Raw genomic sequence first — 18,902 nt, forward strand, 5'->3', positions numbered from 1 at the left:
GGTGGCCCCGTCGTTTTCCGAAGACAGTTTGTACCAAAGATATGTCTTCATCTTCAGGCGCACTCGAAACTGGTGTGGAACTCTCAGTATCAGTTGCCTGTGTCTGCTGTGTGTCGCGGGATGCACGCAATTCCTCCTGTGATACAATGTATAATGTAATTAAAATTTTGAAACAATTAAAATTTTGAAATATGTTTAAAAAAACTTAACGTACCCAAGTTTTTTTGGCAAATGTAAGAGTCTTCAATGACTCACCCTCTCTAAACGGGTCTAAGGCTTCTTGTGATGAACACTAAAAAAATATAATATTATCACTAGGTGATAATAACACTATTATATCTTTGGTAATAATTTCTTATTACCAAAGAAAAAAGCAAATATAATTAAATATGTTTTTTTAATGTCTTATGCTTTTTGAAGTTAATTATGTTGTTTTATGATATCTAACTATAATATATTTCAGTGTAAATATTATTAAAATTATTTAAATTTGACATATTAATTTAGTATTTATTAAATTACATATTTTACTTTTGCTTTATTGAATAGTTTTATTAATTTAAACAAAATTTCTAAAATTTGTTTAAAATTTATTTAACTACTTTAGGATTTAATTATTACTTAAATTATTTAATTAATTTTTATTTTTATTAAAATTTAGTTGCATAATGTTAATGTTAATTTTTTTTAATGTTAATTTTAAAATATATTATTTATATAAAAAAAATAAATTATTCAAAAATTGAAAAAAAAATTAAAAAAAATACAGAAAAATTAAAAACAACTAACAAATATTATTAAAAACATATTTTTTAATTTTAATTTTAGTAATGATTAAAACTAACAAATATTAAATTTAATTTTTTTAATTTTAATTTTAATTTTAATAATGGTTTTCTAATAATATATTTGTTAATTTTATTTAATCGGACCTAACACATATTATTTTTTTACATATTAATTTAGTATTTATTAAATTACATATTTTACTTATGCTTTATTGAATAGTTTTATTAATTTAAACAAAATTTCTAAAATTTGTTTAAAATGTATTTAACTACTTTAGGATTTAATTATTACTTAAATTATTTAATTAATGTTTATTTTTATTAAAATTTAGTTGCATAATGTAAATATTAATTTTTTTAATGTTAATTTTAAAATATATTATTTTACTTATCAATTCACTATTTATTAAATTAGAAATTTTATTGAGTACTTCTACTAATATTCACAATATCTCTAAATTTTACAATTCTATAAAAATATTAAATATGTTTACTAATATGTTTAATACACATAAAATTCACCAAAACAACATAGAATTTATTTAAAAAAAATACTAATTAATCATACAACAATTTTCTAATTCCTAATATCATTTTTACTAATACTTATTTTGAAAACCTAAAAATAAATACATTCTATCTAATATAATAATTTCAGATTTTTATTAAAATTAATATTATATTATTTATATAAAAAAACATAAATTATTCAAAAATTGAAAAAAAATTAAAAAAATACAGAAAAATTAAAAAAAACTTACCAATGCCTTCAATATCTTGCTAGCAATCTCTTTAGTCCAACAAAAACCGAATACCCAACCTTCAAACAAAAATTACAAAATTTCATTATACAATTTCATAAATATATATATATAAAATGAATAAATCGATAGAATTACTTTAAGATTTATTACTTATTTAAATAAAATTTCAGGATTAATGTTTATTTTTATTAAAATTTGGTTGCATAATGTTATTGTTAATTTGATTTAATCATGATTAAAAATATATTATACAACTTATCAATTCACTATTTCTTAAATTATAAATTTTATTGAGTATTTTTAATTCTAAAAAAAATTGGGCAGCATAACGACTGTATTTTCATATATCCCAAAATTTAAAAACCTGCAAATAACACATAAAAAAATATCCAGTCGCAGAACATACACAAAGCAATACAAATACATTGTAAATGACTATATAATTTATAATTATTACTCTAAATTTTATTAATTATTCAATTTTCTATTTAAAATATGATAATTCTACTAAAAATTAACAACAAAAACAAAGCATCAATATTCATCAACACTAAGAATAAAAAAATTAACAACAACAACAAAATTCAAATTAAATAAACAAAACTCACTCTAATAATCAAAATTTATTAACCAAATCTAATAATCTAAAACTAAAATTATTTAACCCAATCTAAAAAACAAACAATCAAATATTAAATTTTCATATAAACATATATTTATAACTAAAAGTCAAATTATATACCTAAAAAATAAATTATTAAATTAATAAATTTTCATACTAATAAATTAATTATTTATCATATGATTAAACTAACTAAATCTTAAAACTATATATGTATTTTACTAAAATACTACACAATATATTATTTCCTCTAAATTGGATATCACTAGATTTTTAACTAATTTTCATCACAAATTATTATTTTTACCTATTTTAATTACATAATCAGAAATTATATATATAATATAACAAATAACAATATATTAACAATATTAAACAAATTATAAATAAAACCCTAAATATATTTATGCAAAAAATATAAATAAAACCAAAAAATTACAAAGAAAATGTGAAATACCTCTAAAACCGCTGGTATACAATGCAAAACCTGAAAATAATACCACAAAAATCTCATTATAAAAAACCAAAACTGAAAAAAAATTTAAAAATTTATACAAAAAAAAAACTGAAATATTTGTAAATAATTACCTCAATAAACCTTATAGCCACTTAAATCGTCTTTGGAAGAGAAACTTTGCCCAAAACCAAAGTTTGTGGGGGCCGAAATCCAGGAAAATAGAAATGGGGGGCGGAGAAAACGGTTTTGGGATTTTTTCCGTTTCAGATAAATGAACTCTTTGTGTTGGGGAAGATGAAGATTATAAAGACCCTATACCGAGAACATGTTCTCGGTATAGGGTCCTCGGTACACAAACTAAAATGAAATAACCGCGTAAAAAAGGCGGGAGTCTAAATTATCTATATCGAGTACACGTTCTCGGTAAAGACCTCGGTAAAGACCCTATTTAGCATATGCTTCCTTATTTAGCATATAATTGTCTCTTTTTGGTTATAAAGGAAACAAAGGTCATTGCAAATATTCTGTACTTACCCAAAGTTATTATTGGATTATTTACTGTTGTATTTTCGTGCAGCTCAAGGATTACAATCAGGAAACTGGTTTTTAATATCATTAATTATTGTTTCCTTTTTGAGCTTGTTTTGATCCAACACAGGTCTGAGCTGTCCCCTCCGATATCGCATCTATTAGATCAGAATCTTCTAAATAAGGCAACTCTTTGACAATCAAGAATATCTTCTGCGATTCTTGGCTTTATTAGAAGAATTCTTTTTCTGCCTTTGTGAGCACGAAAAAGACTCTATAAATAGGGCTCTAAAGGCAGTGAGAAAAATGAACTCTTTGGGGAATTATTCGTGAGCTTTATTGTAATATTTGAGAGTTCTTCTTTGTATTCAAGATCATAAGTATTCACGTGATCTTGTTGAATTATGTGTGTTTAGTTTTAAGTGGTGAGCTTATACCATGTTCATGAGTGAATACACATTGTAATTTGAACACAGCGTTTGTAGTCTTTGGGAGAAGATCTTTTACAAAGCCTTGCGTCGGGAGGATGCAAGCACTCGCTCACCATTGAAGGGAGTTCAAGTGGTTGAGCGTTTCAATCAAAATCAGATTAGTGAAGAGAAGTACAACAAGTTGCGGCAAATCTCAAGAGGGAGTCTTGTTTTGTTTAAGTCAATGTTTTTGTACTTGTGATTCTTTATTAATTGGTTTTATTCTCTGGGCGTGGCCCCAAGGATTAGGTTATCCGAAAGGATTTCTGAACCTTGTAAAAATTCGCTGTGTTCTTTATTGTTTTGCACTGTCTTTTTATTGTGTTCAGTTTCTGTCGTGACAAGTTTGGTTTCTGTCCCGACAGAACTGTAATCTGTGTAAACAGTTAATTACCATTCCGCACTTTAATTAATTTACTTGGTTTAATTAATTTGGTAATTACTAAAAACGGAATTTCAGTTTTAACAGTTTTTTATTTTTTTCTGCTAACTTTAACAGAATATTCTTATATTTCACTATAAAAATATGTAGTCCTCCAGGACAACATCAAATTGAACTTGTGGTGATTGTTGCAAAAATCCAAATTAAAAAACCTAAAAATATATTTATAAAATATAATTTAAAAATAAATTGAATTATGTAAATATATTTATAAAAATATGCATTAATTAACAACTTTTAAAACTAGATTTTCTTTTATATCTAAATTTTTCTAATTTTATTGACTTGTGTATTTATAAGATTTTATAATAATTCGTATATTTAAATTTAGATTATGATATAAAGAATATTAGTTAACACAAATAATTCTCACTATATATTACACTAAAAAATTACATATATTTTGAAGCGTTATTGATTTGCAAAACAAAAAAAGAAAGGAATTTTTTTTAATTAACTCAAGTCACTCAGAGCACTCACATTGGGTGAGTTATATTACCAAAATATGTAAAAAATAGCTAAAACTAACAAAAATAGGGATACATTGGATGATGTATTTTACAAATATTTTTAGATAAAGCTACAGTACAAAGCTATATTTAATATATACTATTCATCATTTAACTCAATATTATAATATTAAAATATATTATGATATTATTGATAGTTATAAAAAATATTTGAAATGAATAAAAAATGTTTGAAAATATAATATTTAAATGATATAGAGAAAAAAATAGAGAATCTGATGTATGGTAAAATGTAAAACTTAGAGGTAAAATAGAAAAATATGTTTGGAGATGTATTTTAAAAGTTGAAGTAGAGCACCGGATGGGATGGGAGTGCTCTCATAGCTTTAGGCGCCAAAATGAAATTTCAAAAGGTGCCAACTGAAATTGTACCAAATAATCAGGAGAACAAAAGAAAAAACAAACACAAAAAATTCTCATGAGCTGACTGAGCTATCATTGAACCATAAGATACCCAAAACCAAACCAGTGTCGTCGCCTCCTCTGCCTTTCTCTCTCAATCTCTCACGCACTTGGAACTCGGCTTTCTCTTCCTCCCGTTGGTGAGCCGCTGCCGCTGAACACACCGGAACCTCGCGATCGTCGTCGTCCTGCTCCCTCTCTGTGTATCTATTCCGTTGACTAGAAGAAAGAACCCAGGCAAGAGCACTCGCGCCTCCATCTATCTATGTGAGTTATATATATTTCAAATTTCAATTGAAAATCGTATAATCAATTTATATATAAATATTCATATATATGCTTGTAAGTTTGTATGTTGTGTATAAGTTATTCCGATGCCTAGTATATATCATATGGTCTACATATTTAGATTTAACATGTTTTCATTAGAGAAATTTTGTGAGAAAGATCTTTTGGAGCATTGAGAAAGAGAAAATGGGTTTTGGATAGGTTCATTTACTGCCAAAAACATTTTTTGTGCTATGTGACTATATATACTGGTCATTTCACAACAGTTCTTGGCTGAACCGGTATAAACTTTGTGGTATCATCTATTTAATTTTTTGTTCTGTAGTTTAATTTTGTTTGTTTTACTATTGTTAATTGCTTATCACTTTTTGATGTTGTATTAAATTTTCATATTTCATGTTCTCGATCAGAGAATTGCATTATATTCTATTAATTGATTTGCATACATTGTTTACTGCTTCTTTATTGTGTTATATCATATTATTTGAAATTTGAAAGTAATGATTATATACAATTTAAGGCATTATATTTATTTATTTGAATATGAGCAATCATATTTAATTTAGTTAAACTAGGAATGTGTTTCTATCTAGTTAAAAGCTTATTTATTTGGATAGGAAGATTGGAAAATTGTTAGATTCAGCACTAAAAAATAGATTAAAAAAATCTAAGAAGAAAAGATTTGATTAACAACCAATTACCAAAGCAACAAAACTAAAATCTGGCTCTTAGTTTTGTTCCAATATATCACATTATAATCAAGAAAACTTTATGGTCTTAACTATGAAAAACAGAGTCCAAAATATTTGGCTAAAATGACAAAATCAATGTTTTAACAAACAAAGTGATTAAAATGATATCAAAATGATCATAATTACTTATAGTAATTACACTCATAAAAAAATCACACAAAGATTAGTATCTAAAACCACAATATCACACCCAGGTTTTTTCTTCCCAAGCAAAACTATCATGCCATACGACTTATATTATAAACCTCTTGCTTTGGATCACCACCGGAGTTTGAGCAGCACCAGCAACAACAGCAGCAACAACAACAATCAGGAAATTTTTCAGGCAAACATTTGAGAAAAATACAATACTTCCTGGCCAACTTATTCAAAGGACACAATTCTTCTTCTTCCTCTTCTAATGATCTTGTCGGTGTTGTAGGTTTCTCTTTAGGACGATATAGAAGTGACACAAATAAGTACCAAACTATATTGATTGCTGTCCACACACTTAGAAGCCAATAATACTTATCCAAACGACTAGTATTTATACTTTCATTAAACCAACTTCTACCTTCTTTTGCCCACGTACACTTTGATACTAAATAAACTAATAAGACACTGCCAATGTTCCCTAATCCAAACACACCAACTGCTGAATCAACCATGTATGGTTCCAAACTAGCAGGGATTTCATGATCCTTAAAGAACCTCTCAATGCTTTCATATGCCATCCCAAAAAACCCTCCAAGAAGAAAAAATTGTGGAACAAGATAAAGTAGATTCATCTCAGCTGGTTGGTTGATGTCTATTGCATGATCACGTTTGTTGATGATGCCAATTCTCTTGCTCTCAACTTCAGCAGCAATGACACAACATAGCAAGGCACATAGTAACGATAGCGCCATTCCAATGCGGTGGAGCGCCTTTTTTAAACTTGTGCAGCCAGAAGGAATCCAAGAATCTACAATGTCGAAATATAGTTTTGGGAACAAATAGTTGGCGATTTTGTAGACGCTTAGGAGTATGACTAGAGGTACCTTTAAATTTCCTATGATTTTACGATCCATAGAGTATGCTTGCTCAAGAAAATAAGTATTTCCCAAGGAAGATACCAACCCTAACAAGCATATTGGAAATAGTGATATGAGGAATTTGGTTTCTTCTACTCTTGTTATTGTTTCTGTTTTTTTCTCTGGTGACAGTTGTTCTTGAGTGTTCTCTTCAGCTTTCTTAGAAAAACAGCAACAACATAACCTGCATTCCATAAAAATCTCATCTAAAAGCACCATAAAAATTGAATGAAAAAAAGACTTGTTACTATAAATAAAAAATAAAAAACTTGTGGCAAAATAATTCAATCACAAAAAATATAATTTATTTGCTTAGAGTGACCGAGTTGGGTTACTGCTTATTCTACCTTTCAAGTTATTATATAAAAAAAGAGTGTTGTTATTTGGCATTTTAAAGTGTCCAACATCATAAGAGGTGTCATCCTCTAATTGGTTAGCGATACACATAATAAATATTAAATTAAATTGTGTGGGACCCGATATTGAATTTCACAAATAGCGATGTGTTATCTTTTTGTGGTGTTGGGTACCACTTTTGCCCCTTAGCAATTTTCATAAACAAATTAAAAAATCTTTACTATACGGGCATTGCTATTTGACATCTTAAGATGTCAAACACCACACGAGGTGAATATGTCATTACTAAAAAATTAATCGATATAACTTCTAAGTAATATGTGATAAAAAAAAACTAAATATTATGACCAAAAAAAATTAATAAATGATTTTTTTTTTCTTGAACAACAATGTCCAAAGTTGTGTCAAATATACACAAGGCAATCTTTATAGCAAATATAATATGCATACCTTAAAGGGCACAAGGCAATCTTTATGAAGAGGTGAAGCAAGAAAGTTATTCTCTTAATAATGTCAGTGAGGAGCATATGAAAATGATTATAGACTTTAGCATAGAGACTTGGTTCTTGTGTAGTTTCTCGACCATAGGAACGAAAGCCAGTCAAGAAAACTAGGGTTGCAACTACCATACACAGTGCTGGGATTCCAAACCTTGTTACCCATTCCTTTATTGCATAAGACATTGCATATCCAAACACATTTACCAGAAAAGAAGCTCCGATGCTCAAGGAAAAGTGGATGATTTTATCAGATATGCCACTTGATTGTATTTCATCAGTGATGAGTTGTTTTAATGACACTGCATAGCCAGATTTAGCTATAACTATCAGAGGTAATGAGGCATACAACAATGTCTCTTGCTTCACTCCATATTTTGCATACTCTGCTTCCCAACTATCCATTTTTCCAGATTCTGATTTTGGGCTTGAGAATGTCAAGAGCCCTAATCCCTGTTTTACAAAAATAGTTTACATATTATATCATGGAGAAATTTAGGCCCAGTATGGTTTTTTTACAAATAAATAATAATAATAGTAATAATAAATTTTTATGGTTCTTGTTAAAATTATATTTTTTTTTACGATTTTGGTATATATATGCAGGTGTATGTGTGGTATACATGTGGTATATGTTTGGTAGATATATTATTGGAAAACCCTATTTAAAAAATAAAAGTGAAAAATAAAAAATTTATGAAAAAAATAGTTAATTTTGAAAAAGATCTCTTATCATTATTATAAAGAAATAGAAAACAAGTTTATATGTGTATAGGCTCATTCTAGGCAAAAGCAATGTTTAATGCATGTTTGCTTAGTTTCAAAGTTGTAAATATTGTCTATAATTTTAATAAAAATTAGTTGACTGTTTTTTTTAATATATATATATATGATAGAATGAATTATAGTTCTATAGTATATATAAATATTTATATTAATAATCTCTACATATATGATATCTAAACACAATGGTTGACATAGATATATATATTTATATGGCTACATCATGACATATATATAAAATGTAATACTATTAAAAAAGAAATTAATAATAGAAATAAAATAAAAATAGAAAAAATTATAGTGTAGACAATAATATACATATATAAATTATTTTTAGTTTCTAATGTATCTCACAATGTCTTTTAATGAATTTGATGAAGAAAAAAAGATCTAATCCCTTGATAAAAAACAAACTATTATACAAATTTATAAGATAAAAAAATGATATGTTTGTCTTTATTATTTTTAAATAAATATGATTTAATTATTTAAGTTATCATAAAATTTCTTAAAAATATTCTATTTTAATTAATTAATTTATTTTTGATTAAGTTTATATTTGTTCTAGTTTGACAGTGATAACAAAAGATTATATATTATATATTTAATATAATATTAAATTAAAATTTTATTTAAGTTATAAAATATATGGTTTCATTATTTTTAAATAATTATCATAGTAAAATGTCTCAAAAATATCATATTTTAATTTGTTTAATTATTTATTTAAGTTTAAGTCATGTTTACAATCTACTGCAAATATAATAATATTTTGTTAAATATAAAAATATTATGTTAAAATTAACAAAAAAAAAAAAAAAATGTTAAAATTAAGAATTATGTTATCTACACACTTTTTATATAGAAGAGATATCTGAAAAAAAAAAAAATCCTCAGATAAATACTAGTAAATCGAATTAATCTAATAGTTAAAATTAATGCTCATATATATAATAAATACATATATATTAAAAAAAATCCATTACAACACAAGTTTTAACATTTATATTTCAGTTTTTAACTCGCATCTTCACGAAAATTATATTTTATTAAATGCGAATATTTAAGTGGTCATAATTATTAAATATCTTTTGGTAAACTAACAAATTGATAACATCCAATAGTTACAATGTATATAACTACTCATGAATTAATATTGATGTAACCAATATATACCAAAGTAAATATACAGTACTGGAAGCTAGGAAATGAATTAAGAAAAAAAAATTATTTAAGAATATGAATGTTAACTTGTATAGTAATATATTTATAATAATTTAATATAGAAAAATGTATATATACATATATATACATATTATATATTGAAGGGCAAATACAAGAACCATATAATTTGATCAAATTATTAGTAGAGACCAAAATTAGTTGGTATCTTTAAAAAAATTTGTCAAGTTTCTTTCATGCTTTTAATAAAGAAAAAAAAATGTATGTATATATATATATTTATTAGCTGGAAACATGAAGAATTTTTTTTTTTTTTTTGAGAAAAAAATGAAGAAAGAATTTAAAACCAAAAGAATGGGACAATAATAAAAGGAGAAGAGAAGAGAAAGCTGAGTTTGCTAAAATAAATTCATATTGGAATCTTATCATTTGATCTATAAACTATTATTAGTAGAGCCCACAAATTAGTTGATATTTTTAAAGATATTTTATTAGTTTCTTTGATGCTTTTAATAAAGGAAAAAATGTAATATATATAAATAAATATACTTATTAGCTGGAAACATGGAGAAATCATAATCAAAAGCGGAAAAGATTATTATTAATACTAACATAAATGTAGGGGTTTGGCTGCACTAGTAATGCCAGGCACAGTACGGACATTTAAATAATTTTTAAATAATTTTTTTTTATAACAGTGTACATTGTTATTTTTTAAGACATATGTAAATTTTAAAAAAATTCTGAATAATTTATGGTGCCGAAAACAAGGTGGTTGCACTCGTGTCTGTTTTTTGTATGCGCTTGTAAAATTAAACTGTTTGAAACTTTTTTTCGGCACCATAAATTATTAGGATTTTTTAAAAAAATTTACAGGAAGTTTTAAATGACAATAATATACACTCATAAAAAAATTATTTAAATATCCGAACCATGCATTGGCTGCAACGAAGTGCTATCGCATAAATATATTAACATTTTAAATACTAACATAAATATATTATTATTAATTATGATCTAAGTTAACAAGTAACAAATATGTTACAATAGAAAATAATCCACTAATTTTACTCATCAACTAATTCTACGTCAAAACACTACATTGTTGTTTGGTAACACTTAAAAAATAGTTTTTTATTTAATTAATTAAAAAATGACAAATAAATATAAAATATGTTTAGTAACTCTATTTTTATTTAATTTTTTTTTAAATTTTAATTAAAATTTATTAAATTTTGAAAATAGAATTTTTTCACTTTCAAAATTTTTTAAAACCATTTTTGACTTTTTTTTTCTCTTCTTCAAATCAACACATCATATTGTTAAATAAAAAATAAAAATAAAAGTTATCAAACACGTTTATTATTTTTTATTTTTAAAAACAAAAAACAAAAATAGTTACCAAACATATTTTTATTTTTAAAAAATAAAGAAACAAAAATAAAATTATATTTCTATTTTTATGTTTAAAAAATTCAAAAACAAAAATTTTACCAACTACAACCTACCTTTTTTCTTCTTTTTATTTGTTAAAAAAAAACACATTTTTATTTTATAAATATTTAAAATTTAATCGGATCAAATTTCTTCAGATTGATAAAAAAATTTCGTTATCTATATACTTTTTATATAAACAAAATATTCAGTCATAATAATAATAAAAATAAAAAATAAATAGATGACTTACAAGAAGATAGGCTAAGCTGGAAATGAAAAGCATCCAACGGTCAGGGATATGTTTTCGAGTCTTGAGAAATCTGAGTCCAATTGGGAGTATGGCGACGAAGCCCCAAAAGACATTGACAATGGCCGCAGCATGCCTGAAATTGAAGCTCCAAGCCTCTGTCAAGTAAGTCATCAGCATGAACAGTCCGTAATCTGCTACTGTGTCCGACCACCCTAGCACTGTACACCACCATCATCATAACCATCATAATTAGTACTTAATTATAATCATTAATACATGTATATATTACTAGCAGCTAGTAATTAGTACTTATTAATTACCAGCTATTCTCACAGGAGACCCCATGTTCTCAAATCCCAAGTTGTGTTTGTTTTGGATCGATGCATATCAAACTTGAGAATCCGAAGCTTTATTTATAGCAAACTCATATGTTTTCTTTTCTGCTTTCTTTTTTTAAGTTGAGTTGTGGTCCAGAATATGTGACACAACTTTCCCTAAAGTAATTGTTCGTTGTATTATACTATAATATATATTGATATTAATTAATTCACAAAGTAAAGTAGTAATAGTAATAATAATAATAATAATAATAATAATAATATATTGCTCTTAATTATTATGCTGATGTAAGCGTGCTGATGTCATTGAATATTATTGATTGTATAACTACAAATTTGTCCCACAACTCCCTCACATTCAATGAAGTTGTCCCACCTCACAAAATATTTGGTAGAAACCAATTCAACAATTTTCATCCAATCAATTTCTTAAATAAAAATATGTTATACAAAATTAAGTCAAGGATTATTTATATCTCTGGGGCAAGTGAATGATGATAAGTCATGAGTTTGAAAGTTTTGAAGTAGTACATATATGTTCGATATGCTCGGCTGCCACAGTCGAGATATGTATTGAGGGACTCGGTGTAAAAGTTTGAATTTTATCGGTCGACTGTTTGTAAAATTATAATTATGTTTTTAATCAACTTTTTGGGATCCCATATACACTCTTTTAAAGTCTAAATAAAAAGTTAAATCTTTTTATCTAAAAATTTTACTACCTAGACCTTTATGTTACTTAAATTATATTTTTGAGTTTAAACAATTTGCTTAACGGATTGATCACAGTTTTAAACATATAAAGTAACGACTCAGGGTTAGTAAAACGTTACACTTGCTGTGAGTTCCTCGTGCCACTTTCAATTACTATAATAATAAACTTAATCATGCCACTTGTTTAATATGTAATATCTATGGCTGTTTCAAATGACATTTTAAAAAAATTATTGTTGATCACTGAAATTCTCTGAATACTCTTTATCATATATATATATTTATATAATAAAAAGTAAATTACCATAAGATACAAATTTTACCAAGACGCAATTTTAACAAGAACTCTCTCACTCGTTGTTGTTTTTTTTATAAAAAAAATAAAATAAAAAGAAAAACATTATCACCACAGATTAACATATCATACTTATGGTTGATTGTGGTAGACTATTATGTATTAATGATTCTTGAAATTCTATGGGTGACAACATGATTAATATAGAACAAAACTGATTCTTAATAGATTCTTATCAGAATTTTATATATAAATAATAATAATAATATATTATAACTGAAAGAGCTGCTCCTCTCTCTTTCAAATCTCCTTAAAAATATTTTATGTAGGCCTATTTATTTATTCATTATGGATAGTGAAAGGGATCTCTTTAAGAAGATATTTATAAATAATAATAGAATGGGGACAAGTCATAACACCATATATACTTTTGGATTGGTAGAAGCTTTGAAATAATATATTATATAGGACCATATATACTTTTGGATTGTTTAGTATTTTCGTTTTTTCTTTCTTTGTGTGAGTGATTATCGTTCTTATCCACTTAGATGGGGTAATGGAGATAAAATAGAATCCATTTTATTATATTCTTTTCAGCTGTTTTGATTTTTTTTGTTCTTTTTATATTGATTGTTTCCAGTAAATTCTAAAATTATTGTGTACATAATTTTTAATATTTATTGAGTCTACTATCTATTCTATATAATAAGTGTATAGATAAGAGAAATTTTTGATTTTAACGGTTTTTTATTTTTTTAATGTTAATTTTAATGGAATATTCTTATATTTAACATAATATTTTTATATTTAACACTAGTTTGTAAACACTTAAACTTAAATAAATAATTAAAAAAATTATAATAGGATATTTTTGAAATATTTTACTATGATAATTATTTAAAAATAATAAATAATTAAACAAATTAAAATAAGATATTTTTTAGATATTTTATAATGATAATTATTTTAAAATAATAAATAATTAAACAAATTAAAATATGATATTTTTGAGATATTTTACAATGATAATTATTTAAAAATAATAAAATCATATGTTTTATAACTTAAATAAAATTTAATTAAACTTAAACTCACTTATTAGAATAATATAATATTAAACATTTAATATAATCTACTATAAATTAGCAACAAATTATTTTTTAAAAAAAAACTAGCAAAAAATTTAAATTTAAAATCTACATATAATATTTAATTAACATTAAACATATAATATATATTATTTTGTTGTCACTCCCAAATTTAAAAATTAGAACAAACATAAACTTAAACAAAAATAAATAAATTATTTAATTAAAATATAATATACATTTCAAAATTTATATTACATTAATATAAATTTAATAAAAATAATTAATAAATTTTATAAATAAAACTGCTGGTATCTAGTATATATATAAACCTCTAATTGTTTAATTAGTTGATCTTAATTTGCATTAATATTTTTAAGTAATAATTACTATACGCAATAATAGTTCATGTACTTGCTTTGGGTGATGACATTATTATTTTCCATCTTTTTCAGAGCAATAGTTTTGAAAAAGACTTTTATATATTGAAAAAGCATTTATTATATAAAGATATAGACAAATTGTTAGGTAGTGATTGTTAGTTAATTTAATATTTTAGTATATTAAGTTAAATGCTTTTTTTTTTTTACGCGATGATATACTATAAATAAAGATATATTTTAGTAGTAATTTTTTAGTCGCAACATATATTTTATGTGACTAATTATTAGTTTTAGTCACAAAAAAAATTACGTGTGACTAAAAATTCATACTTAATCACAAGTTATTACTAATATAGTTTTAGTCGCAATTTATTATTTTTAGTAATAAAGTTTGTTTTGACTAAAAATACATTAAGTGACAACAAATTCTAATTTTTGTGACTAATACTTTTAGACACGGACTTTTTAGTGATGACACAGATAAGATGATTTTTCTTTAGTCACAAATGTTTTACTTGTAGTCACAAAATTTATTGTGACTAACTATCACAAATTTTCAGAAAATAATTAATAAATTAGGATTGGAAATCAAAATTTAAACCGCTTAGTGCACTTATGCTTGTGGGAGAGTTTTATGCATAATAAAACGTGTAATCAAGTTGTTCAATGGGTACTCATAATTATTGCTCAAAAACTATAGGCAGATAATTAACAAAAGTGGTCAAATATTTTTGGCTAATTAACAAAAGCTTATATATTAATAATCTAATTTACAAAGCTAAACTAGTAATAAAATCAATATTAGCAACACTCATACATAAACACAATAAAAACATACAACCAAAGACTTATATGATTCAACACCAAACTATACTTCAAAATGACCTGGCTTATATGATTCTTGCTTTGGATCACCACCGGAGTCCGAGCAGAACCAACAACAACAGCAACAACAACAACAATTGGGAAGTTTTTCTTCTCCCTCCTCATCCAATGACGATGTATTTTTCTCTTTAGGACGATATAGAAGAGATACAAGTAAGTACCAAACTATATTGATTGCTATCCACACACTTAGAAGCCAATAATACTTATCCAAACGACTAGTGTTTATACTTTCATTAAACCAACTTCTACCTTCTTTTGTCCACGTACACTTTGATACTAAATAGACTAATAAGACACTTCCAATGTTCCCTAATCCAAACACACCAACTGCTGAATCAACCATGTATGGTTGGAGTCTAGTTGGTGTTTGGTGATCCTTAAAGAACCTCTCAATGCTTTCATATGCCATCCCAAAAAACCCTCCAAGAAGAAAAAATTGTGGAACAAGGTAAAGTAGATTCATCTCAGCTGGTTGGTTGATGTCTATTGCATGATCACGTTTGTTGATGATGCCAATTCTCTTACTCTCAACTTCAGCGGCAATGACACAACATAGCAAGGCGTATAGCAACGATAGCGCCATTCCAATGCGGTTGAGCGCCTTTTTTAAACTCGTGCAGCCAGAAGGAATCCAAGAATCTACAATGTCGAAATAGAGTTTTGGGAACAAATAGTTGCCAATTTTGTAGACACTTAGGAGTAGGGCTAGAGGAACCTTTAAACTTCCTATGATTTTGCGATCCATAGAGTATGCTTGCTCAAGAAAATAAGTATTTCCCAAGGAAGATACCAACCCTAACAAGCATATTGGAAATAATGATATGATGAATTTGGTTTCTTCTACCGTCATTATTGTATCATCATTTTTTTGTTCTGATGGAGTTTGTTCTTGAGTTTTCTCTTCTTTTTTGAAAAAACAGCAACAACATAACCTGCATTTCCATATGAAAGATCCTGTTAGAGAAAATAACCCACATGGAAAATGTGTGTGGGTATATTCAACAATTTATAAGAGTACGTATGAGTTACTTCACTCATCACCAATTAGTTTTGAGACGCCTGCTTTGCACTCTAACATGTATCAAAAGCCAAACTAAATTTATTCTACTTAATAATCACAAAACAAATATTATTTAGTTTAAAAAAGAATTTAGTACATACCGCAAAGGGCTCAAAGCAATCATAATGAAGAAATTCCATATGGCATTTATGAGTTTAATAATTTTAGTGATTGGCTTATGGATTCCATTATAGAGCTTGGTGAAGAGATCTTCTTTTGTGGTTTCTCGACCATATGAACGAAAGCCTGTTAAGAAAATTAGTGTTGCCAATACCATGCACAATGCTGGGGTTCCAAACCTTGTTAACCATTCCTTCATTATGTTAGCCATGGCAAATCCAACTATATTTACGAGAAAAGAAGATCCAATGCTCGAGGAAAAGTGGATGATTTTATCAGATATGCCACCTATTTTTATTTCGTCAGTGATGAGTTGTTCTAATGAGACATCATAACCAGATTTAGCCACAACAATCAGAGGTAATGAGGCATACAACAACGTCTCTTGCTTCACTCCATATTTTGCATACTTTGCATCCCAACTATCCATTTTTCCAGATTCGGAATTTGGGCTTGAGAATGTCAAGAGCCCTAATCCCTATTTTACAAAAGAAATGCATAGTTATCACTATTAGAAAGAAAAAGAAATACAAGTTCATAGATATAAAGAGGGGAATTATACAGTACATCCAGTGAGGTACTATAGGATAGTTATAATTTTTTTTTTTTTATATAACAATGTATATTATAGTTAGTTAATATTAAGCAAACACCATTCAAACAGTTTATTTCACATGCGTATGAAAAAAAAAATCACACATAAAGCACGTTCAACTAAACTTTATTTTCGACATAATAAATAATTCATAATATATTTTTCAAAAATTTGTAATATATATAACCATATAAAAAAATTAAAATTATAGCTTTCCACATACTAAAAAAAATGCATCAATACTCCTGTTTTAATGTATGTATATATTCATTAATTATAAATATACTATATATATATAGAATAATATGATATTAAATTCATATACAAGCAAGCAAGAATGGACGAAGCTAGTACCCCACAAAACGAAAATATGCTACGTTGTGACTAAATTTTAGTAATTTTTTACTAAATTTATAAGTAACTACAAAAAATTATGCTGTGACTATAATAATGGTAAATTGTTTTGTAGTGGATCTCATGAGAGGATAAATTTTATATTGTTCGATCACTTACTAGCTAGATATTGATCGTTTGTAAATTACGTTAAATCTAAAAGTATATATATACAGGTCAATTTTTTTAATGGGGTTTCATTTTAAGTTTTATTGGTGAGACTTTTAGTGTTATTGATCCGTGAACAGTTTTTGAGGTGATTTTTTTATGATAGTATATATTCTAGCTATTTAGAGCATCCTGCAAATTTTTAGAAAATTCCGAATAGTTTACAGTATTGAAAATTAAGTTCAAACATGTTGTTGCATACATGACTATTTTTGTTATGCGTGTGGAGAGTAATATGCTTGAATCTAGCTTTCGGTACTGTAAACTATTCAGAATTTTATGAAAATTTACAGGATGCTCTAAATATTTACAATATACCCGGTCATAAAAAAATCGTACCAAAAACTGCTTACGAGTCAAGAATACTGAGAGTCCTACCGATAGTGCTAAAAGTAAAGCCCCTATAGACAAAACAGCAAAAAATATATGATGAGATTTGTATATATTTATATGACTTACAAGAATATAGGCTGAACTGCAAATGAAAAGCACCCAACGGTCATGAATTTGTTTAGTATTTTGGAGAAATCTAACTCCGATGGGAAGTATGGCAATGAAGCCCCAAAAGACATTGACAATGGCCGCAGCATGCCTGAAGTTGAAGCTCCAAGCCTCTGTCAAGTATGTCATCAGCATAAATAGTCCATAGTCTGCTATTGTGTCCGACCATCGTAGCACTGTTCATAATCATAATCATAATCATTATCATTATAAGTACTTACTACTCATAATATATATAACTATATATGGATATATCACTAGCTAGTAATTAAGCTATAAAACAGTGGAGAACAATATTACCAGCTATTCTCACAGGAGATCCCATTCTCAAATCCCAAGTTGTAGTTGTATGTATTGTGAGAGACTAGTTAAGAATCCGAAGCTTTATTTATAGAGCAAACTTCATATAATTTTTATTGAAACAATCAATTAATATGTAGTTGATTGATCAGTGTACTGATTCAAAATGTGACAGAACTTGCCTATATTTAATATTAGTAGGTAAATATTTATTGCTCTTAATATCACGTTGTATGCTGATGCAATTGATTTATATTTAACATATATAATTATGGTGCCACGTCTGTCACAAAGTATTTGATAGAGTAAAAAACTGTTCACATTTTTAAATTCACAGCAACCATGCATATATATCTGTTAATTTTCCGTAAATGAATAAGAAAAAGTTCTCATAAGAGAGTTTCCCTTCATTTAATGCCAGCTCCTTTCTTATCTATGGCTCTATTTTACGTGCGTAG

The 18,902-nt window shown here is 26.2% G+C and overlaps 2 protein-coding genes across 2 annotated transcripts; both read right to left on the minus strand.

Moving 5' to 3' along the window:
- Positions 1–6,136: 6,136 nt before the first annotated feature.
- LOC133802231 (protein NRT1/ PTR FAMILY 5.5-like) lies at positions 6,137–12,074 on the minus strand. The gene is made up of 4 exons (XM_062240504.1): positions 11,922–12,074; positions 11,602–11,819; positions 7,903–8,402; positions 6,137–7,279 (listed from the first exon to the last, which is right to left on the minus strand). The coding sequence occupies exons 1-4, from the start codon at positions 11,944–11,946 to the stop codon at positions 6,262–6,264; spliced, it is 1,761 nt and encodes a 586-aa protein (XP_062096488.1). The 5' UTR covers positions 11,947–12,074; the 3' UTR covers positions 6,137–6,261.
- Positions 12,075–15,147: 3,073 nt separating this feature from the next.
- Positions 15,148–18,549, minus strand: LOC133802232 (protein NRT1/ PTR FAMILY 5.5-like). The gene is made up of 4 exons (XM_062240505.1): positions 18,445–18,549; positions 18,103–18,320; positions 16,469–16,965; positions 15,148–16,239 (listed from the first exon to the last, which is right to left on the minus strand). The coding sequence occupies exons 1-4, from the start codon at positions 18,467–18,469 to the stop codon at positions 15,288–15,290; spliced, it is 1,692 nt and encodes a 563-aa protein (XP_062096489.1). The 5' UTR covers positions 18,470–18,549; the 3' UTR covers positions 15,148–15,287.
- Positions 18,550–18,902: the final 353 nt, after the last annotated feature.

Source organism: Humulus lupulus, chromosome 9 (assembly GCF_963169125.1).
Source record: "Humulus lupulus chromosome 9, drHumLupu1.1, whole genome shotgun sequence".
Lineage (NCBI taxonomy): Eukaryota > Viridiplantae > Streptophyta > Magnoliopsida > Rosales > Cannabaceae > Humulus > Humulus lupulus.